The 21,825-nt window shown below is 37.0% G+C and overlaps 4 protein-coding genes and 1 long non-coding RNA gene across 8 annotated transcripts in view; 3 read left to right on the plus strand and 2 right to left on the minus strand.

Moving 5' to 3' along the window:
* Pde9 (phosphodiesterase 9) overlaps positions 1 to 2,654 on the minus strand; it is a 112,299-nt gene extending 109,645 nt beyond the window's left edge. Inside the window, exons 1-2 of one of the 3 annotated variants that reach the window (XM_018027097.2) lie at positions 2,563 to 2,654; positions 1,177 to 1,286 (exon numbers count right to left, since the gene is read on the minus strand). The gene's annotated coding sequence lies outside the window, so the exon portion shown is untranslated. The other 2 variants (XM_018027095.2, XM_018027096.2) reach the window with 2 other exon arrangements.
* A 3,431-nt stretch (positions 2,655 to 6,085) lies between these two features.
* On the minus strand, positions 6,086 to 8,848 carry Ada2a (Transcriptional adapter 2A). 2 transcript variants are annotated; one of them, XM_018027063.2, is made up of 3 exons: positions 8,683 to 8,835; positions 6,431 to 6,611; positions 6,086 to 6,349 (listed from the first exon to the last, which is right to left on the minus strand). In XM_018027063.2, the coding sequence occupies exons 1-3, from the start codon at positions 8,744 to 8,746 to the stop codon at positions 6,175 to 6,177; spliced, it is 420 nt and encodes a 139-aa protein (XP_017882552.1). In that variant the 5' UTR covers positions 8,747 to 8,835; the 3' UTR covers positions 6,086 to 6,174. The 2 variants fall into 2 exon arrangements, with proteins under 2 accessions (XP_017882552.1, XP_017882551.1); XM_018027062.2 differs by lacking the exons at positions 6,086 to 6,349; positions 6,431 to 6,611 and adding an exon at positions 6,716 to 8,494 and having other exon boundaries at positions 8,683 to 8,848.
* A 402-nt stretch (positions 8,849 to 9,250) lies between these two features.
* On the plus strand, positions 9,251 to 13,010 carry LOC108626418 (23 kDa integral membrane protein). Its single transcript, XM_018027070.2, has 5 exons — positions 9,251 to 9,483; positions 10,399 to 10,587; positions 10,802 to 10,966; positions 12,147 to 12,362; positions 12,435 to 13,010. The coding sequence occupies exons 1-5, from the start codon at positions 9,427 to 9,429 to the stop codon at positions 12,606 to 12,608; spliced, it is 801 nt and encodes a 266-aa protein (XP_017882559.1). The 5' UTR covers positions 9,251 to 9,426; the 3' UTR covers positions 12,609 to 13,010.
* A 364-nt stretch (positions 13,011 to 13,374) lies between these two features.
* On the plus strand, positions 13,375 to 21,622 carry Tspan6 (tetraspanin 6). The gene is made up of 5 exons (XM_018027086.2): positions 13,375 to 13,635; positions 20,019 to 20,207; positions 20,416 to 20,583; positions 20,704 to 20,898; positions 21,062 to 21,622. The coding sequence occupies exons 1-5, from the start codon at positions 13,576 to 13,578 to the stop codon at positions 21,134 to 21,136; spliced, it is 687 nt and encodes a 228-aa protein (XP_017882575.1). The 5' UTR covers positions 13,375 to 13,575; the 3' UTR covers positions 21,137 to 21,622.
* Positions 13,648 to 17,551, plus strand: LOC113464540 (uncharacterized). The gene is made up of 2 exons (XR_003389392.1): positions 13,648 to 15,177; positions 15,332 to 17,551. It is a non-coding gene; the product is annotated as an uncharacterized LOC113464540 (long non-coding RNA).
* Positions 21,623 to 21,825: the final 203 nt, after the last annotated feature.

The raw sequence follows: 21,825 nt of genomic DNA on the forward strand, positions 1-21,825 counted from the left end.
ACGATATATGATGTTCCGACTCCCTACCGGTCTTGACGCTTGCTCAATATTAAGCGCGTGTCGCGTCTACATAGCTCGCCTGCGTGACGGATGCCAGTGACAGTGCTCAGAAATAATCGATCGATAAGTGTCCTCTTACATCTGGTCGCCCGTAAAAAGAGAAGAACAATTTCCACCCACACTTTACACGTCAATCGAATCCAATAAGAAAACTGTTGAATTTTTCTTAATTCTTGTTCCCCAGGTGGAACGTATTTACAGACACTTGCGCTTCGAAGCACCAGTTCCACCAGCTATTTATTATTAGTGACAACGGCGATACTAGTAAGTGCGCCGCGGTTTCATTCACAACAAAGTGGCCCGATAATATTTGCATGTACACAGGCTCGCGCGCGTGAACATCTGCCACGATAGAAATAGAACTACGCGAACCTAATAGCAACAATGGACGGTAGAATAATTCCACGGGCACTACGGGCATTTGCGTGACAAAAGCGTCACGACGATGCTGCTGGATTCGGGTTAGGCGAATAATAAAGAATCTGCATAGCAGTAATTCTGGTTCGCGTGATAAAAGAACATACGTTCCGCGGCGGGGATCCGACTGTATTCAAATCTATCGTCGGAGAAAAAAGAAAACACGAAATACTTGCAGATTTCCCATTCAGGTTAACGTGCTTCGTATTTACACGCGCGCCGATGCATCATGTGCTCTGATAAGAGTCAGGTGGATGATACGTCAACGGGAAGAATAATATCTGGCTCTATTAACTTTCATAGTTCTCGTCCAACGTCAATAACGCGCGAACGAATCGCCCTAAGTAAATCGAAGCAAAGACACGTATTAATATATTGTTTGACTCTGAAAACAATTCATCTTCTTAAAAAGTTGCTAATCGTCATATAATCTTCATGCAATGTAGGTAACTTTTACATTAGAAGAAGCACGATTCTATCTGAATAAAAAAACGTCGACAATCGACGGGAATCAAAAGCACGAAAATACGTGATGACACCAGCTGTTTCGTTACAACTGGCACTTTTTTTCACGTGTACGTATATAGGTACAGCACGTAGCACGCAGTTTAATGCGTCACGAGTCAGTGAGAGTAAGACGCAACGGGTTTAAGAATGTCGTTGCGATGTAAAAATGGATGAAGGAAAAAAAGTACTTACCTCTGGTCTTCGCAATGATCGGTGAAAACAGATGTATTCCAGAGAGGAGCCGGTTGCTTCTATTCACGATTCGCTTCGATATTTCAAAGTCGCGGGTGGCCAGTCCGTCTCTAAGTACATAAACAAAAACACAAACTTCAAATCGTCGACTCCTTCCCACGCCGAGTTTTCCCGTTCTACCCCGTAATATCACACTCGCGTAGTTCCTCTTTTTCGGTCAATGAAAAGAGTGGCAACAGCAAACGCGACAACAGAAGCTGCAGGGTCGAAAGACGGAGACGTGAAACGCGAGATAGGAGACGGAGTAGAAGAGAAGGAAAGAAAAGAGAGAGAGAAAGAGTAGAAGGGATGAGGAAAACGAAATGAGACACAGAAACAGAAAAAAGGAGACGAGGAGTGAAATAGAAAAACGAGACGCGAGAAAAGTATATGTAGCTATAGATAATGAGCACGAGTTTCCTGCACTTGATAGATTATACATATAACGTACGAGATACGGGAGCCGTCTCACACGTCGATCACCACAGAACGGAGTAATACATGCGTATATACTTTCGATCGGACGAGAACGTTTTCATTGCTCGATCGGCGACGATTCGCGTATCACTGGTCGCCGATGTCGCGCCGCGTCGACGAATGCACACACGGGGTGACCCGCCGACTTTTGAACCTCATCCCTGCCCAACGCTCGGATCACGGGTGTTTCACTGATACTGTTTTTTCACGAAGGGTCGACAGAGAAAAACTGTTTTCGGTAAGGACGAGAAACCCTTTTCGTTTTCTTTTCGTTTCCCCGTTTCGGAAAGTGCGTGGCTGCATGCGTGGCGAGCGCGCGTGTGTGGCTCCAAGTCTCGCGACAAGGGAGATCGTCCTCTTCCTACGGTGTGTGTTCCTGCTCAGGATCCGATCGAGCAGGCACTGACCTCACGAGTCGACGTCGGAGCAAACGAGAGAGAGAGAGAGAAAGAGAGAGGGAGCTAGAGAAGGGATGAGACGTTCAAAATGGAGCGAGAGAGAAAATTGACCGGGGGAAACGTGTATATGTGCATACGAAAGACGAAACGGAGAAGTAAAAGGAAAGAAAGAGAACAAACGAGCGAGAAGAGGAATCGAATGAAAAACAGAGGAAAGTAGACAGAGAGAGAGAGAGAAGGTTAAGTGCGGATCGCGGGCGCGTATAGTACCGAACTCACGGTTGGCAGTCTCTCTCTCCTCTCGTGTCTTCTGCAATTTGTCGCGCTGTTTCTCCCTTCCGAATTAAAACTCCAATTCCGAGAGCGATTCGACTTGTCACGATCGACTATGCCAACTGTTACTTCAGTTTCGAAAGGTGTACACACAGGATAGTAGCAATCGCGGTCACTGATTCAACGAAGGGAACCTTACTTTTAATATTCAAAATGTTCCGATCCACCGCGAGTAATCACTGATCCGGGCGCGCAAACAAAACGTCTCAGCAACGTCGTGCGCTGTTTAGAATATACTGAATATATTTTGACCTGAGCGCTCCGCTCAGGCTCGGCGCTGGCGCTTCGTGCGTTCGGCCGTCTACGACCAAGTCCGGCATCGTTCGGTAGCCCCTGCTGAACCAATCACGAAACTCGACCGATCGAATGAATGCAAACGAAACTCCCGCGGCATTGCTTGATTGAGAATTACCTTGCACGGCCGATGCACCACGAGTCATGTTTACTACTAAAATAATAGCACTTTCCGTTTCGCATTTTCTTTTTCCATTGACCAGTTCGATAGATGTAAATATACACTCCTCGTTTTAAATCTGTAATCGAATATTCTGTGTCATCGAGTCTTCTATCAAATGAAGAAGTACATATCTGTTAAGTGGAACTTTTATAGCGAATACACAGAAAAACCTAATTACGCTGTTAAATCGATAGGAAGCTTGCTAACGACTAGCCTTTATTGATTTCAATTCGTTCAGAGAAGGCATTAAACAATAAGTAATTACATCGACAAATTGGAAAGCCATCGAGCTAAACCGATCCACATGCAGCGAACGTTGTCGTAAATCAAGAAATGCATGTCACTTGAGGAAATATTAACATTGAAACCCAATAAATAGACTTAAGCTTGTATTACACTTGGTCAACATATCATCAGATTAAAAGAAATTGGATATAACGAGAATCATGATAGCAAGATGGGAAAAGAAAGGATAAATAAATGTAAATCCATGTACATAATACCTACAAATAAGCGAACACATTACGGGAACGTTTATTAGCTCGATTCTCCTGCGTGTAGCCTTCGTAATATTATCATCCGACTATTTAGTACAGCTTGTTAACTACTGAGTAAATTCTCACTCGTTGAACGCTTCTTTCGTACCGCAGAAATTCTATCAAGAATTTTAATCGCATCGCATACAGATGCGTGTAAGCCATTGCTTGCCTTCCGTATCACGAGGAAAACAACTACCGTAACAGCGGTACCGCGAAGAGTATTGTGGAACATAAGCTTTTGCGTGTATACATTATGCAAATTGATTCCATCGATTGGCCGGTATGGACTGTACACAGCCTTGTCGACCGTTTCTGTGAGTTCGTCATAGGCTCCGCTTTCGAGAACACTAGCTATTTCGAGATCATTCACCAGACAATTTCCAGAAAATGTTCCGGAGCAGCCATCGACATGGTTCTTAGATTGAAGAAACTACGAAATATGAGTTGTACAAAGAGTATGCTTTACAATTACTTCCACGACATACCTTGCGGCTCACCGTACGATATTTCTAATGTAACTCTTCGATTTTCTGATGAAGTTTCATCGTTCTAGCATTAAAAAATTTCTTCTCGCATCTTCTTTCCTTTATTAATTTTTCTGATCCAACCAAGATGAAAAGACAACAGCGTTAATGCCAAGAAATAGTATGTACCAACTCCAGTGATTAGAAACGTGTCCCACGCGGTCTTGTATATTATGATTACATGATCGCAAGCTACGAAATCCCTATAGTCTACAAAGTACGATACAACATATCTTTAATGATCTCAGTAGTATTGCAACACGTAGAAGTCCAAGGCATGTAGGAAATACAACGTGTTTATATTACTTAATACACATTAAACGTCGCTATAACTAGCAAGCCTAAAATATCACGATAATTAGGATTACCTAATGAGACCAAGATCGAATTATTATAGAACTCTTCTGTATATATTTTCACGCGTTAACCAGCACGACATAAATACCATTAAATAGACTCCAGAGATAATCTTTCTACACAGCTACCTATCTGATCAGTTTGCAACCGTTCAGATAACGTTATTTTCTTAATCAATTCGATTTCTACTATCTTACTACTTGTGTAAGTGTCGGAAAGGCTCGCGCGATAAGTCCAAGTTTTCTTCCAGTTTACTGTAGCAGCACACGATTTACGGTTATTGTAATTATCTTAAAAGGCTCCTCTTCGTGGGAGTAATCGAAGGACCGATTATCGTGTACCGCCTATGGCGAATTCACCCTCAATGGTACACACGCGATTAACGTAAATGGACAACGAATAGAGCAAATATACGAGGAACGTGTATGAAACTGATGTATCCTCTAAATATAGCCTCAGTCCTTATTTTGATGTTGATTGGAAGCTTCGATAAAGGGGAACGGCCGACAGTGTACAATTCGATTGTGTCTCATTTTCGCAAACGTTAGCACGAAAAACGATGGAAAATTACGTCCTTGGACATGCTCTTTAAACGTACGTACTATAAATGAACACGAATACAAATATGAATAACGACCTTCTGTTGCGTACATTTACTAATCATGAATTAGTAATTTTCGCAAGGACTTTTCCCAAGACACATTATAATTCATGTGTGTAAAAATATGTTTTACATAATGAAAACAGTTCTTCGTTTCTTTATCTTATCAAGAGAGATTCGACGCGCGTTGGAGACAGCGTATCACTCCTCGTGCTAAGAAAAGAGACACGTCGATGGCACAGTGTTCTGTCTTGTCGCGTTTACTGTTGCATTGTTCAATAATTTCTGTATTAATTTCGAATTATTGCTAAGCAAACGAAGCAGTAGTATACGCATAGCATTGTACAAAATTATTGGTAATATGTATTCCCAAAAACTGTATCATATTGACATGGTATTTACAACTTCATGTCGTCACCAACTGTAGCACATGACAATAAAACAGTCGTCGATGTATAATATAGTACTTACATGACTGCAACCACTGCAACCAGCGGTTCCCCTGTCTTGTCATTTTTCCTTTAATAGCCTGTGTAGCATTTCATTAAAAAATGTGTAATTGTCAACGATTCGGACGTAGCACTATCGAGTTTTTATTTTCAAATCGTGTCACAATTACGTACATCATCCTTTTTATCTCCTAACGCCCGATCGTAATTACTACATAAAAACATAAAATAAGTTAGAACAAGCACAGGGGTTAGTCGCATCATATTATGCATAAAATTATACGTCACACACCATTCATTCTTACCGGGAAAATTTATTCTATAAAACGAGCGAAAAGAGGGAACGTGATCGGACACCTTTAACGATTGCTCAACGAATATATGTATAGCGCGGTGATAATGAGGATCCATTCTCGCGTGCAGTCAACTGCATACACATATGCAATTATCCGGTGGTAATATGCGGTTGCCGTTAGTAAGATTAGCTGGTTCTGATACCTTTAGGTCATCACCGATTGTTGGGATTACGTAACTATTTATCATAAGTTTAGCTTCAAAATAGGAAAAAATATTTAGATTAGACGCAGGAAATGTACGCTTGAAAATTTGTTAGAATGCGTATGCTTCTACGCATTTAAAACAAATTTTTGAAAATACGTAGGTGTTATGGACACTTCGGATTGTTATCCATTCAAGGAGGAATTTTAACTACAAGCATTAAAAAACGAAAGCATGTAATAATTAATCGTATATTATTATGAGAGAAAATGTATTTTTTTTATTGAGAGTCGTATAAAATGATCACAGTGAAACACGCTTAGAACTTAATACTGAAGAGATCGCTTTGTTTGTATGTCATCCAGTATCGTCCTGAGTTCCTCATCCTCTAATCGTCCCTCTAAACTGGGAATCAACGCTTTCGCCTCTTCCGGTGTTTCTGGACAGAGATTCGCGAGCGACGCCAGCTCAAATTTATGAAGTTTCTTCTGCATAAGTAAACTGAAATATAAATATTTAAATAATGTTGATTAGAAACAACAATTCGCAGTGTGCGCACTCCAAATAAGAAGTGTTACTTACTTCCTCACGGCAGCGATGGTTTCCTTGTTTTTAAAACGGCGAAATCTATTCGTATAAGTCAAACTCTTCATGAAAACTTCAGAGAATTCTTGTTCCTCCTCCGCCGATTCGTTTTGTGCTTTCCTATGCTCCAACAACATCGACACTTCCGAGATTAACAGCGTTTCTGCGTTCTCGAATTCTAAAGATAAAAAGTGCGTATGGAATATTTGCTAATTGATGATGATTGTCTTTAAATATATAATTAACGATGCTGACGTAATTTCTATTAAATATCGATTACTGTTAATTTGAAATATGTATTTTATTAATCATGATTTATAAAATAATACATCTTATTGCGTATGTATATATCAGGTGTACACGGTACAAAACTCAAAAATAGTATTATATAGATACATATATGTAATCATACGGATCATATATTAGTGTGCACATTTTACTCTTTGTTATATTACTTTTTACACATTATTACATATACCGTGCGCGAATGACTCGATGGCCCCTATCCGTCATAAAAATCAATGGAATTCAAGAGCCATCTCGTCGTGCACACATTATTACTGTCAGTCGATTTTTAAATTCTTATTCTACTTTCTTATTTATAAATCTTAACATGTAATATCACAATTTCATCAGAAGATACATATAAAATTTGCATAATTTCACTAGACTATACTGTACGTCATTGATTTGGTTTGTTAATATATCCTTTCTCCGTAAGAAAGTCGTATATTTTCCGCGTTTTATTTACATCGATCTTAAGTAAAACCCGGGCTTGTGCTAATTTCAAGGAACCGCTCTTCTTGCTTTCCGTTATTAAAATTTGTTTGAAGTCAAGGTAATTAGTAGGTATTATACGAGTAACTGAGCAAAGTTCTTTCTCAGCTGGCGTCAATCTCTCGTATCCTGGAAGCCCTTTGATTGCGAGTGGTGGCGCGGCTTTTCGTTGTGACATCGCGTTCGAAATGGGATTACTGAAGTTAATTGCACCACCTGGCGCTAGGCTCTTCCAACTGTACTCAGGGTTATTTAAATATTGTTTTCTTTCCTTCTCGTTTTCTTGTCTAATTTTGTTCAACTTCTGGAACATGGGTACGCTATGGAAGTGCTTTAGCCCACTGCTGCGAAATTCAAAGAGTTTGCTCAGATAATGTTTGAGTTCCCCTGCCCTGTGCAAGCCTTCCATAAAATAATCGAATTCTACACCCTTGAGTAATTGCATGAAAATTAACAGTCTTTCTGCAAGCGTTCTGGTTATAGTGCACTCGTACCGTTGTATCCACGATATAGTTTTTCTAAACGCGATCAACCCGTGATCACGTATAATTTTCCGTCTCCTCATACGCTCCTTCAGCCTATTATTATATGCTTGTACTATAGCTACTTGCAATGCTTCTCCTAATTCATAATTATTATCCTTTTTATCGAATTCGTCATAATTCAAATCGGAGATCAATAATTCGGCATGATTGTCAAAATTGATTTCAAAATCGGATCTTGCAGGATTATACCCGGCCAAAAGCTTACAGTTAAGACTATTCGGTGCAAACCGTGGTGGCTCTTCCAGGTCTTGCATTTTATATAGATAAGGGATAGGTTCACAACCAAATAAGCTTGTTTTCGTTTCTCTGATTTTTGGCAATCCTGGTAGGGTCTGATTGTTAATGTAATGTTGTAGATAATGATTTCTACATTCTTCCGCAGATTTTCCTTGCATTCTTTTTGCCATGTCAGCCCAATTACCGAAACCACATTCCTGTAAAACATCTAAGAACTCTAGTTCCTGTCTCGCTGTCCAATCGCTCCCATCGATCAAAGGAAATTCGTTCTTGATAATGATGTAATCATGATCATTTCTGTGATCGCCAATTTCTGATCCATTGGAAAAACAAAGAGGACACAGTTCCATGTTATTACACATAGCACAACGAACATACGGCTCCATCAAGGTAGATTTGCAAATGTGGCATGTTGGGTCTGAGGTAATGATTTCATCCTTTATGACTGACACGTCGAGTTCTACTTCATGCTCGATTTTTTCTGTTACACTCGATGAGCAGTCTGAAAGAGGATAATCGTAACCATGCCGCATAAAGGTACAGGATAGTATTTGCACGTGTAATGTCGTCAGACATACGCGCGTACACATACAGTTTTCGAAAACGATGATGACAAACGTCACGATTATAGGTTAGAAACAGGTAAGCATCCTCTGCTTCTATTTTATTGAATCAAAGGAGAGAACGTACCTTTCGGAAATTGTAAATCAGCAGCGTCTTCCTCTGTCATATCAGTTAGATTCGGATTAGCCATGTTTCTTTATCGTGTTTAACTGTTTACTGCAAAATATCGTCTCTAAAATATTTACTACAAACGATCAATCGCATGCTTACGTTCTGCTTATCAACAGAGTGAACAGAACTGTAGTTCTGTAGTTCCGCTGGCGCTGGTGAGGTCTATGATATTTGCAAACGAGTCTTGCGTTGGCTTTTGTTTAAACAACTCCCTTTAAACTTCATCCTTTTTACATTAATCACACGATCAACCACTTTTAACATCGGTATCATAGACCGTGCAAACCAAATTTACATGAGACATTGTTTCACGCGTAATCTCTTTGATAAGTACAGCACGATCGTTCATAGAAAATTTCAACCGACAACAGGCAAAGTCGTCGATGAGAATGATAGAGAAAAAATAATAGAAATGTTCTAGTGTCAAATTATATACGACACCGATACGAGCCGCAAATGCACAGAAAATACTTGTCGATAAGGGCATACCAGGGCATACGAGCAGCTGCGTTTGCGGCTCGTCAGTGCTACTACGAGCAATGACGGCACGGCTCATAGGTTTGCGCCTGGTCACCGTAGCGACGGTTGCTCAATAATACTCATTGTCAGTCGCGATTGTCTTGATTTTTTTTGCCTGTTAGCTACAGTTCTGCTCATGTAATTCAAGTGTGATACCTTCGTTTTACACATAAATTTGTGATGGGGATGTTAGCTTGTTTACAATACTTTCTCATCGGTGGTGCTATCGTAGTTGGTGTAAGTGCATGCTATTTACTACTCGGAACAGTGAATAGTACGTTTGCTCGTGCGCAATAAATTATGATTCAGGATCGCAGCCCAAGAAATTGATTTTTTTAATTCAAGTTCTCATTTTGAAACGAAATAATACGATCTTCTTCAGAGTTCTATTATTAAAGATCTACAGTTGACGACCAGCTTCCGATTTGTCGTTATCTTGGATGCGCGCCAATTTTACTATTCTTGACGCTCTTTTACATTTTTTCACATTTTATTTTAATTACTATTGTCTTCCCTTTTTTAGCTTAAATTTATTAATTCTAATGATTCCAAATAGAGAATTTTCACAATAAAGGCGATTAATTAGTAGGAAAATTAAAAACAGGTTTTGATACTCTAATTCTGTTATTTTGTAATGTGAATCGTAGATTTCTTCGTAATTCATCTATTGAAAAGTCTTGTGCCGTTTGCTTATGAAATCGATATCGCATTATCCGTATCAGATAATAGTCATCATATCGATATCAAAATCTATTCTTACCTAACGCTATAAAGACATAAATGTGAATGATGAACGTGCTGTACTGAGTGAGTCTGCAGATATACATACATATAGTAATAGCAGATATAATATAATAAACGATAGTTGTTAAGAATCGAAATGAAAATGTTAAAATGAACTACATAAGAAACGATGTTAGCAGATAAACGAAAAATTACATTTCGCAATTAGTAGAGTCATTAGACGAGAATTCGGAGAACAGCTTATCCTCTGTTTCTTGAAATCTTTAACATTTACCACGAGCTCAGCGACAAGATTAGATACTATTAATTATCTCTTATCGCCTGTGCGTGTTATTGTCGGTGAATGTATGAAACCGGCACCTTCATTCTACGTAAATAACACAAGATTTCCCTTTTTGTTCCTCGTAGGTATGCGGTATCGTGGAAAGCGTATGCGCCGGTTATTTCATATATCAGTTATACGAATATTCGTCCCTCGCACCCAGCAATGTATGCGGTTCAGCGATAACGTTGTTGGTGATAGGCTTGATAACAGCTGTGATAGGATGGTGTACTTGGCAATTTCTGGATTTCACGAACAGTGGCCAAGTCATAATTGTAAGAAATCTTAAATCGTGATTTACTTTAGTTATCACTTATAAATTAATCAATAATTTATCTTATTAATGAAAAACAAAAGATCGTACTTCAGATTAGACATACATATTGTATTAATTGACTTTGGTTCAGGGGTTTGGGGGGCTACGTTAATCTATCTACTAGTTTTATTTACTGTTTCTAATGAAATAAAACAATGTCTTTTTTTACTTAGTTTTCTATAGCACTGACGATTGCTATTATTGTCAATACGAGCGCTGGAATTTGGGCCCTTGTAAGGCACGAACAAGTGGTCCTATTGCCAAACGTGGATCTCGATCAGGTGTTTGAACGTGCTCTATCAGACGATAAAGCTCAATGGGATCATATGCACTCACAGGTATATTCAGTTAATTGACAAGTGATTAGACCAATTGAGAATTAGTATTATGCAAATTAAATTTTTTATATCTCATTATTTAAATGCTCGATGCTTAATTTGTGTCATATATTTTTTAAACCAAATTATAATTTTTCTTCTCAGTTACATTGTTGTGGATATATAATATAATAAACGATAGTTGTTAAGAATCGAAATGAAAATGTTAAAATGAACTACATAAGAAACGATGTTAGCAGATAAACGAAAAATTACATTTCGCAATTAGTAGAGTCATTAGACGAGAATTCGGAGAACAGCTTATCCTCTGTTTCTTGAAATCTTTAACATTTACCACGAGCTCAGCGACAAGATTAGATACTATTAATTATCTCTTATCGCCTGTGCGTGTTATTGTCGGTGAATGTATGAAACCGGCACCTTCATTCTACGTAAATAACACAAGATTTCCCTTTTTGTTCCTCGTAGGTATGCGGTATCGTGGAAAGCGTATGCGCCGGTTATTTCATATATCAGTTATACGAATATTCGTCCCTCGCACCCAGCAATGTATGCGGTTCAGCGATAACGTTGTTGGTGATAGGCTTGATAACAGCTGTGATAGGATGGTGTACTTGGCAATTTCTGGATTTCACGAACAGTGGCCAAGTCATAATTGTAAGAAATCTTAAATCGTGATTTACTTTAGTTATCACTTATAAATTAATCAATAATTTATCTTATTAATGAAAAACAAAAGATCGTACTTCAGATTAGACATACATATTGTATTAATTGACTTTGGTTCAGGGGTTTGGGGGGCTACGTTAATCTATCTACTAGTTTTATTTACTGTTTCTAATGAAATAAAACAATGTCTTTTTTTACTTAGTTTTCTATAGCACTGACGATTGCTATTATTGTCAATACGAGCGCTGGAATTTGGGCCCTTGTAAGGCACGAACAAGTGGTCCTATTGCCAAACGTGGATCTCGATCAGGTGTTTGAACGTGCTCTATCAGACGATAAAGCTCAATGGGATCATATGCACTCACAGGTATATTCAGTTAATTGACAAGTGATTAGACCAATTGAGAATTAGTATTATGCAAATTAAATTTTTTATATCTCATTATTTAAATGCTCGATGCTTAATTTGTGTCATATATTTTTTAAACCAAATTATAATTTTTCTTCTCAGTTACATTGTTGTGGAATAAACGGACCAGCTGATTTTAGTAAACAAGATGCAGTCCCTTGGTCTTGTTGCGATCTTTCAATGGTAACAGATTCTAGCAACAATAAAGGCACTTGTACCACGCTGTATGCACACGGGTGTCAGCATGCAGTGCTTAATCGTACTAAATCGATTCTTCTTCATATTTTCTTACTAGCATTATCCTCTGCACTGTTGCAGGTAACGAAATTTGTTCGTCAATTTGTCGTAAGCACGGAAATAGAGTTGAAACTTTTACGAAGTTATTTTTAGGTCTGCTTCGTAACGTGTATGTCTTGTTACGCAAGAGCTTGCCGAGAAAGGACGAAAAGAATAAGAGAACGGGTGATCGCTGCAGAATCGTTGGCTCGAGCATCTAAAGGAGACATAACAATGGGCCAGAATCTCCTTAAACAATCGAAGAGCAGAACATCGATTGACTTTTAACGCACGAATAATTGTTATACAATATTTAGTACTCATTGATTGTACATACATACTTTCATTTCTATTGCATAGCATGCATTTTGACTGCGCGTACACCCAGTCAATTTCTTAAATATATATCATTTATCGTTTTTGATAATACGTATGTTGCGCTATGTGACGAAAAATCTTTTGTCAAGTTTGAAGCATGCAGCAAAGCAAACCAAAAAGCGAATATGAAGTTCCTCAAGTCAGACTTTATAATTACATTTGCTACATGCAATTTAACAAACCACATTATCAAACATTGTATATCGACATACGGAAAATGGCTATTTTATTACTGAACATATATATAGGTTTGTATGAAGCGATTGCAAGTGATGTTTGGACAATACAATCATTTTTATTATAGACATTCAATATTTGTGAAATGATTTCTACTGAACCTTTCGACGAAATTGATATTTCATTTTTTCTTTACACATACACTTCAAAATTCATTTTATATCAAATACGTTTCGACTTTTATTGATAAAAATACGACACATCGATGATCGAATAACAAGCAAGTGAAACGTTCAAAGTCTAAAATTAATTAAATGAGTCGTATGAACTCTTCGTAGAATTCGACTGTTTTATATTCCATTTTTTAACGAATCATTGATACTGGTATTGGCATCGTATTAATTCTTATATCTCGTCAGATAAAGACAGGCGCGGTGCTATTACGCTACGTGACTGGACGGACGGGTTTCGTTCCGTTCGTTTTCGTTCGGTTGTCGTCGCCGTACAGCCGGTAGTACGGTAGTAGTCTTTGTGCGTGGCAGTTGAATACGAACCTTCGAGTGTGGAGTTGTTACTTGTGCCCTGCTTCAACCTAACCTGTTGAGCGTCCTTCTACGCCTCCTTTAAGCCATATTCCGGCATCTTAACGGACTTGAACTTTTGAAAATCGAAAGTCGCCCAACGGGAAAAAGCTACGAAGATGGGTTGCGGAATGGGAATGATAAAATATCTGCTCTTCATATTTAACTTTATTTTCGCGGTAAGTATCTTATTCGTCTTTGTCCGTTGATCCAACTTGTTCGTAACAATCATCTTAAAAAGAAAGTCGCGTCACTATTGAACCTGCTCCTGAAATTCAATTGACTTGCCGTTGTCCTCTGTACATAATTCACTGCTACGCCTTTGTAAGTAATATTTGAACGTGTAAGAGCATCGTTATCTTTGCATCATTATGCGTAGCATTGTTGGTAATTTACTGAAAACAAAAAATTAGCGCATTGCGTGGTAGCTACAGTTTTTACTCCGTAGTATCAGTGGGTGTGCTAAATTTAAGTATTATTTGGTAAATGATCCATTCGTTTTGTTTCAATAGTTATTTCGTCGTTTCTATTTTAATTTCACGAACAACAATTCTAACTGGACCGTGAAATTTCTATTTTTGAGACAAACAAGATGATATTGTTTTGTTCTTTACATATTTATTAAATATTATAAAGTATACTGCTTCGCTCAGATATTTATAACTCTTGTTATATAGATTTGTTTACATCACCTCCTGTTAAGAACTTTCATTATGCTCCATTTTTCCTTCAAGAAGCTGTAAATTTCCTTTCGGTCGCAGACTCTTACTAATTGCAATTGTTTGCGCACGATTAATGCGCGCTATAAATATTCCGCAATAAATTCAACGGTATCCTTAGCGTAGATCAAGTGTGAAATTTAACTTGTTAAAATTAATGAAATATTGCTCAATGAGATAGTGAGGGGTGGGTCACATCGTATATGTATATTGACTTGGCATATTTTACACATACTGACTAAATATACGCCAATGTAAACAGCAACGTATCGTGAGTCATGCGATAAGAAGAAGCATGTATGTGTAGTTAAAAAACGTTTATGCGTATTCTAGTTGTCGTCGTTGTTTAACGGATTGTGCAACAAGAATTACAATTTTCCGTGTCAAGTATGACTAAGTGACGGAAACAGTAGCTCGCATTTTTTTGTTTCTATTCATTTCCAATTCGAATTACTAATAATAATTTTTTATAGACACCTTTAGTTCCAATGTTTCAACATTGCACAATTGCACGCATTGGTGGATATTTAAGTACATTTCGATACGGTACAAAACGTGTATATTATTTAGAACTTAAATAACATATGAAACGAGTCTATTTGTGTCAGCGTTGTTATACGCTTGAAGTTTTCCTAGTTACAGTAGTGCAAGTAGAATACTAGAGCATCTATAGCCGGCAATCATTAATTAATACTTCTGGGCACGTAAGCTCATTGCATTTATAAGCCTTGTAATTCGATACAGTACAATTTAATTACAATGAAATTATGAAGATAATTCATTTTGCATGTTAATCTGAGCAGTCATGCTTATAGTTAAGCTTTCCGAGAAGTAATGTGAAAGCGAATCATTGGCTATCAGGGAATTCCGATTAGTGACTGTATATTTCTTAATGCACTTTAAAAAAGAGAGAGTCAGAGGCAGAATGAGAGTATTGTTCCTTGCATATTTCGGTTGGCCCGCTAAGGATCATGTCAGTCTTCGAAACGTGTTTCCAGTCAGGTATTTGATCTTCATTTTCAATTTTATATTTTGCGTAAGTAATCGACCGATCTCTCACATGACTAATGCAAGTAACTAGGAAAGACCGACACGTGAGGTTGAGAATATTAACAAATAATCATCAGACTTTAAATATTTATTGATTTCATAATAGCTATTGGAAAATGTGGAACAGACAGTTACTAAAAGACGGTTAGCGCTTTAATGAATTCAACCGTTGACTGGCTTTGTGCTCGCAAAACAGGATTAGGAAGACAGGAATCAGGGGATGAGGTAGTAAAGAAGTCTGAAAGGACGTTCCAGCGTCTAACCGTTTCGGCGACGCGACGACGACGCACGGCTAGGATATTGGTTCAGAGTAGTTTGTACACTATACTCTGCGACGAAACTGCGTCATTTCTCCAGGGTCAGAGGGGAACTGGTTGTAATTCTGCTCTAAATTCCTCGTTTTACTCAAGGTTCGGCCACGCCATGGTGTCCTTGGTAGTTTTATGACTCGTTAAGAGCACACTTCTATATTTCATTTTAAACTTAAGTACCGCAACACACACGTAAATGTCCTTCAACGTGAAAAAGATCTGTCTCTTTTTCCTCGGTACTTTTTGTACGTCTGCCTGATGTTGTTTGCGATATATTAACTTCACAGTCTAAAGCTTTATCTTTCATGTACGTAATTATGATTTCTTATAATACTTTTGGAAAATGATATCTTTCACGTTTCCTGTTTCGATATAAGTCCGATAGGCTTTAGAAATATAATAGGTTTAAACATTAAGAAAGATCGTGTTGATATAACGATAGATCTAGGCAAACAATTATTATAGAATGGAACGTTCCGCGTGCAACGTTTTATTGTAGCCTGTGATATCTCCACCTTTAACGGAAAGAATCGTATCGGGTTTCCCGCGTTGTGAGTCAACGTCATTAAGAATTTACGCGTACTTGGACTCTCAGCGTAAGTACGCTCGTGTGAAATTAAACTCCTACCGCAATTGAATTCGACGTTTATGTGGTGTACGTGACGCATATGATACCAAGCTCTCTCGCAATTTATACGTCACCCTTATCCGACGATTTGTACATACGAAAGTTCTCCCAATCTTAAGACGTTCACACATATTCGGGTCGTGTTCCATTTTATTTTAACAATTTTTTATACTCAGTTTATATTTAGATTTAGTTTTTGCCATGAACAATGCTAAACAGTTTAAGATAGTTATCCCATTTTCAGATGGATGCTTTTACGTAACGCGGTAATTTTCGACCGCGTACCAGGAAAATCAATTGCGTCACACGCGAATCGTAATTGCATCATCATCGGAATGTTTCCTTTTCTACTTCAACCTACTATGTAGGATACAATGTCACCGGTGGATAGAATGCAGTAGTAATAATATTTAGTAATTCGGTACGATAGAACGGCGAAATTTTGATCCTAGCTATAATTGGCACATGGAACAGATATATCAGAGCGGCCAAGGTCATGACTAAGAAACACACACTAAGACACACTACAGTACGACAGAGGATGTGCGTCGCTGCTTCTAAATTCTTTCCTTGATTAAATATCAACGTTAATATAATGTGTGAAAAGTAGGTAAAGGAGAGAGAAATCAGATGATTGATCGTTAGATATAGATTGAACTGTTTGCTCTTCGTGCATCGAACAAACGCTGCATCTAATTATCTTGTTTAAAATTCCGTTGTTATATCCTTTGTGATGCTGATTATCATGTACGATACATTGTACAGATAATTCTGTGAAATACGCCTTATAGTTTTATGCAATTTCGTAATCAACTGATTGGTAATCATCAAACGAGGGACTCGTCGCCACACAATTCGTATGTCTTCGTCATTTTCGACTGAAAAGACAAGGACACCATCGTGCGTTAAAATACTATTTGTGTGCACCACGCGTAAGAAATAGAATGGTTGGAAAAGATAGTGGTAACTAGATAGTATCTGAAAGATAAGAACACGTTTTCCGCACTTGAATCGATTTCGAATATATCTTGTAGATTCGTATCAGCTGAGTAAGAAAGTCGACACGGTTCTGCTTCTAGAAATAGCGATTGGAACATACTAATTTCCAGTACTTTACTATTCTTTTGAAGGTGGGATTATTCGTTCTTCTTCGATTATTTTTCGATCAGATTCAATAACGCGTATACAAAACTTCTGAAGAAAGAGAAGAGAATAATGTTTTCAGAGAAACATTATTTGCTTTGCCGAATATCTTTCAAGGCTTTTTCTAAAGTCGTGAATCTTTTTATACTTTTAGTGAAACGAGATTTTCCTAACGTTGTTAGAGATTCAGATAATTTTAGGCCTCTTTTTAGAGATTGAAGAAATAAAATTCGAATTTGTTGTTCATGCTTGTTCTTGTTTAATATTCGAATGTATGGCCAAGTGTCAATTAACAAGCGAGAATAGTCACTGTCGAGCATCGATACATTCTCATGACGTTAATTAACAGTAATAGCATGCCAATAAGCGCTGCTCGCTGGAATTAACAATGCATGAGATAGTTGTCTTTTGACTCTCCCACTATACTTGTACTTTCGATATTTTTATATTTTCATGCACTACTGCCGCGTCTTTATTTTTGACATATTTAATCTTTTTATAAATACATAAAATTCTCAATCTTGTTATACATAATATACGTACTGATATATTTATCTGTTTCTTGGAAAGAGAGTAAACATCAGATTCGTATTTTGTTATCGTTATCTTAATAATTGATTACAATTTTACAAATTGGATTATCAGAAGATCGATTATGGATATATCATTTATTACAAAACCGACTACCATTCACGTTCCAGGAAACATTTTATCAATGGAATGAATCATTAATATTTATAGCGTACAACAAATATAGAGATTTTGTTTTACTGATTTCAAAATTAATTCTTTGAGTAAAATTAGTAACTTGAGTAACGCAATTATGATTTTCCTAATTCATATAATTAGACTTATGTTGAAGTTCAGCAATCTTAAATCTCCATTTAAGGAATTAAAAGTATCTCAGATCCTTACGTACTTCAATTTGCAAAACCAATTTCTCATGAAGTGTCTAGTTCAGTTTATTCTTGTCAGACGAAGGGAATGGATCTGAAATTGGTTTTAGCGTAGTGCACAGGAAGTCAGTGTCGAGGTATACAGTACGTAGAATAAGAATGATGTCATCCAGTTTAAGACTGGGATTAGATCATCAAATATATATATGTATTCTTTGTGTTATCACGACTGAATCAGCAAATACTACATGCAGTACAATTAAATCGATTCGACGTAACTTCGAGAATCTTTTTTATAGATTCCTGTTATATTGTTTTTTTTTCATACTTACGTGGTTTACGAAAGGATTCATTAAGGAAATCATAGTCAACTGAAGAGGTATATTCAGCGGAAATAGATAGCTATTTGATTCATCAGTTTTCACAAGCATTTCTATTTTTTTCGGTTATAAAGATTCTTACGAAGTGATTAATTCCAAACTTGCGTGTTAAAGCTCGGAAAGCTAATCAAACTGAAGTGATGAATGTAGGGCACTAAGTCGTACGACTATAAAGTTGAAACTAGATTCGAAATGATAAATTCACGTAATGTGCTCTGAGACCGAATGACAAACATTAACGCTGCACATGGCAGGCTCTCAGCATCGATCACAATTGTTTCGAGCACGATGTGCATGTGAGACACGGAGAAAATAACTCCCATAAAGTGTCAAGGACACGGCATACATATGTATGTATAGTTGCATACGTATTGATATGCAATTGGCTCTACTTAAGGGAATACGTTCCGTTGATCCTGTTGCTCCCTATGAATTATTTCATCGTCTTAACATTTAACTATCGTCAGCTTTCATTAAAATGGTCATAAAAATGCCAATAATCAATCGCAATCCAATCCCTTTTTACTACTGTCTGTGATCATTATTTTATCATGTTTAGAAATCTATTGTATGATTTTATTGTTGTCAGATTTTTGTAATTAGTAACTATTAAGATACTAAAGTCTCTAAGAGATCGATGAAAGTAGAAAGACATAATTTAATAATTTCATTAAATAAACTTTTCTGTATCAGCCATAGTGATAAGAAGACTGATTGCAATCATCCGATCAGGAACAAATAATATTAGCAATACATAAATTAGTGGAACAATGGCACAACATTTATGTTTATAATCTTGATGAATTGCTCATCTGCACGGAACAGATAGCATCGATATTGATTTTCTTTTATCGCTGAGTCATTATAAATAAATAAAAAAAGTACTCGGATAAAGATACCATATTCAGTTATCAAATATCTGTTGTAGAAAAGGGAGCTATTTACGTTCACGATCCTTTCAGTTTCAATTATTATAAATTTTATTCAACTCACCAGTAATATTGAAGACAGTGCTTTGCATAATTACGAAATTAATAAAATTTCCTCCTGCACGTAATTTGTAGAGAAAAGCCACTGGTTTTTCACATACTTAAATATACTTTGTTAAAAGTCTGTTGAACCACCATGTGTCTCGCACCTGGGACATGACCTAAATTCACCTACGGACTCTTGCATACGCGCGTTGTATCATCTACTTGCAGAATGTTCAATGCCAACCAGTTAATATTATGCAATCTGATGTAATAAGTGGCTGTAAAGTAACTTGTTTCGGATCTTCAGCTTGGAAACTTGCATCTGCAGGAAATTGACTGTCGAATCGATTAAATATCATACGATGATTGAATGAAATATGTTTTTTTAGACGTTATATACTTATTATATCTGCTTACATTAAAAATACGAGTTTATATTTGAAATTATTATTTTGTTACAGGTATGCGGTTTGGCTATTCTTACTCTCGGTGTCATGGTACACCTGAAGATAGCAGAAGTTCAGCATCAACTCGACACCAGCCTCCAGTTCCCCGCGATAACATTAATTGTCATCGGAAGCATAGTCTTTGTTGTATCGTTCTTCGGATGTTGCGGTGCCATCCGGGAGAGCCATTGTATGACAATAACCGTAAGTGCATAACAAACTGTTAAAATTTCGTTTCATATAATTTGATCAATTATTATCATTGACTAAAAAATTAATATTCTTAAAAGCGTCCTGAAACTAGTTGTATCTTCTTCTTGTATCTATATTAAAAAATCAGATTTAATTACTACTACTTTAAAATTCAATCTGAAATGTTTGTGCAGAATAATAATGAATCTTTTATTTTTAGTTCGCGTCATTCCTTCTGTTTATTCTCCTCGTGCAAGTGGCAGTAGCAGTTTTTGCCTTCATGGCTGTTAAGAATAATGGCAACGTCGAAACCAAATACAGGGATGTATTCAACCACTACCGTGACAGCGAAGAGAGCTCAAAGATTGTGGATCTCATCCAAAGTAGCGTAAGTATTCGATCGATGTAATAATTACAAGAATTTGCATGTTCGCGTGTTAAATGTAATTAAAAAAATATACGGATGAATTTAAAACAAACAAATAATTTACCGTATGTCTCTTTATAGTTACATTGCTGCGGTCTTGAGTCCCCCAGAGATTTTAATTTTAATATTCCCGGGAGTTGTTGCGGTAAACAAGGAAATGAAACTTGTCCATCGGACGAAATAGCGCAAAAAGGTTGCACCGATGCAATTAAAGAAGCAATTCACCTCGCTGGAACCGTACTCGGCGGTGTCGCTATCGGTGTTGCTGGTGTCGAAGTGAGTTTATTTTGTATTAAATAAAACCTATGATGTATGATTATTACGAGTGGCAGATGTTGTCAACGTGATATACTTCAACAAATCACGATTGCCTGAAATATGCCACGTGTTCTAATTTACTGTTCCTCGATCTAAATCACTATTACGTTTAATGTTTCAGTTGATCGGCATCATTTTCGCACTTTGTTTGGCAAACTCTATCAGGAACAGTGAACGCAGAGGTTACAGAGTGTGAGAAGTTTGACGAATGCTGAAGGAGGGTATATTGAAATTTAAAAGTAATGTAACTGATAACACTACTATTAAATATTCGGCCGTATAACGCGATAGAAGTTACAGTCGTACTGAAACAAATTATTTAGACAATCGTTAAAGAATCGTAAGATAGTAGAAAACAAAAGCAAAAAAAGTGCCTTTTACTTTGACAGTGAATAATACTTTTCGTTTATATTCTACCGCAATACGTGATATCAAATGCGTAAACATATTATTTAATGTATTTTTAATTTTGATACATTTCTAATTAAAATAAACTTATTTTCGTCAACAGTAGTTACGTCGAGATCGATAATAATGATTGGTGCGAATCGCTTTTAGAGACTCAACGAGATTTATAATTGTTCTTGTTACCGAACTTTTGTATATGTGTACAACTTACCATTCTCATGCACATAAATCTAATCTTTCACGTCAACGATACGAAATAAGAAAGTTTTATCAATTATAATTTATGATTCGCCTGATTAAAAAATTCTAAGCTATTCCAATAACGAGAAACTAAATCACAGTGCATTACATAGTCTTGTAAACATCATACAAAAGTATTTTTATAATATAATAATATTTTGATAAGTATTACACATTGCTTACAGATGCTTTTATAAAATACAGTTTATATTGTTATTTGTACAGCACACAATCACT

Source organism: Ceratina calcarata, unplaced genomic scaffold, assembly GCF_001652005.2.
Source record: "Ceratina calcarata isolate Rehan_Ccalc_2016 unplaced genomic scaffold, ASM165200v1 scaffold40.2, whole genome shotgun sequence".
In the NCBI taxonomy this organism is placed as follows: Eukaryota; Metazoa; Arthropoda; class Insecta; order Hymenoptera; family Apidae; genus Ceratina; species Ceratina calcarata.

Bases quoted from the DNA above. Each gene is read 5' to 3' on its own strand.
- LOC108626418 (XM_018027070.2), top strand. From the start codon at position 9,427: ATGGGGATGTTAGCTTGTTTACAATACTTTCTCATCGGTGGTGCTATC. The intron at 9,484-10,398 runs GTAAGTGCATGC...TGTTCCTCGTAG, and splicing joins GTGGTGCTATCGTAGTTGGT to GTATGCGGTATCGTGGAAAG. The intron at 10,588-10,801 runs GTAAGAAATCTT...TTTTTTACTTAG, and splicing joins ACAGTGGCCAAGTCATAATT to TTTTCTATAGCACTGACGAT.
- Tspan6 (XM_018027086.2), top strand. From the start codon at position 13,576: ATGGGTTGCGGAATGGGAATGATAAAATATCTGCTCTTCATATTTAAC. The intron at 13,636-20,018 runs GTAAGTATCTTA...ATTTTGTTACAG, and splicing joins TATTTAACTTTATTTTCGCG to GTATGCGGTTTGGCTATTCT. The intron at 20,899-21,061 runs GTGAGTTTATTT...TTAATGTTTCAG, and splicing joins TCGGTGTTGCTGGTGTCGAA to TTGATCGGCATCATTTTCGC.
- Ada2a (XM_018027062.2), bottom strand. From the start codon at position 8,746: ATGGCTAATCCGAATCTAACTGATATGACAGAGGAAGACGCTGCTGAT. The intron at 8,495-8,682 runs GTACGTTCTCTC...ATCCTCTTTCAG, and splicing joins TGATTTACAATTTCCGAAAG to ACTGCTCATCGAGTGTAACA.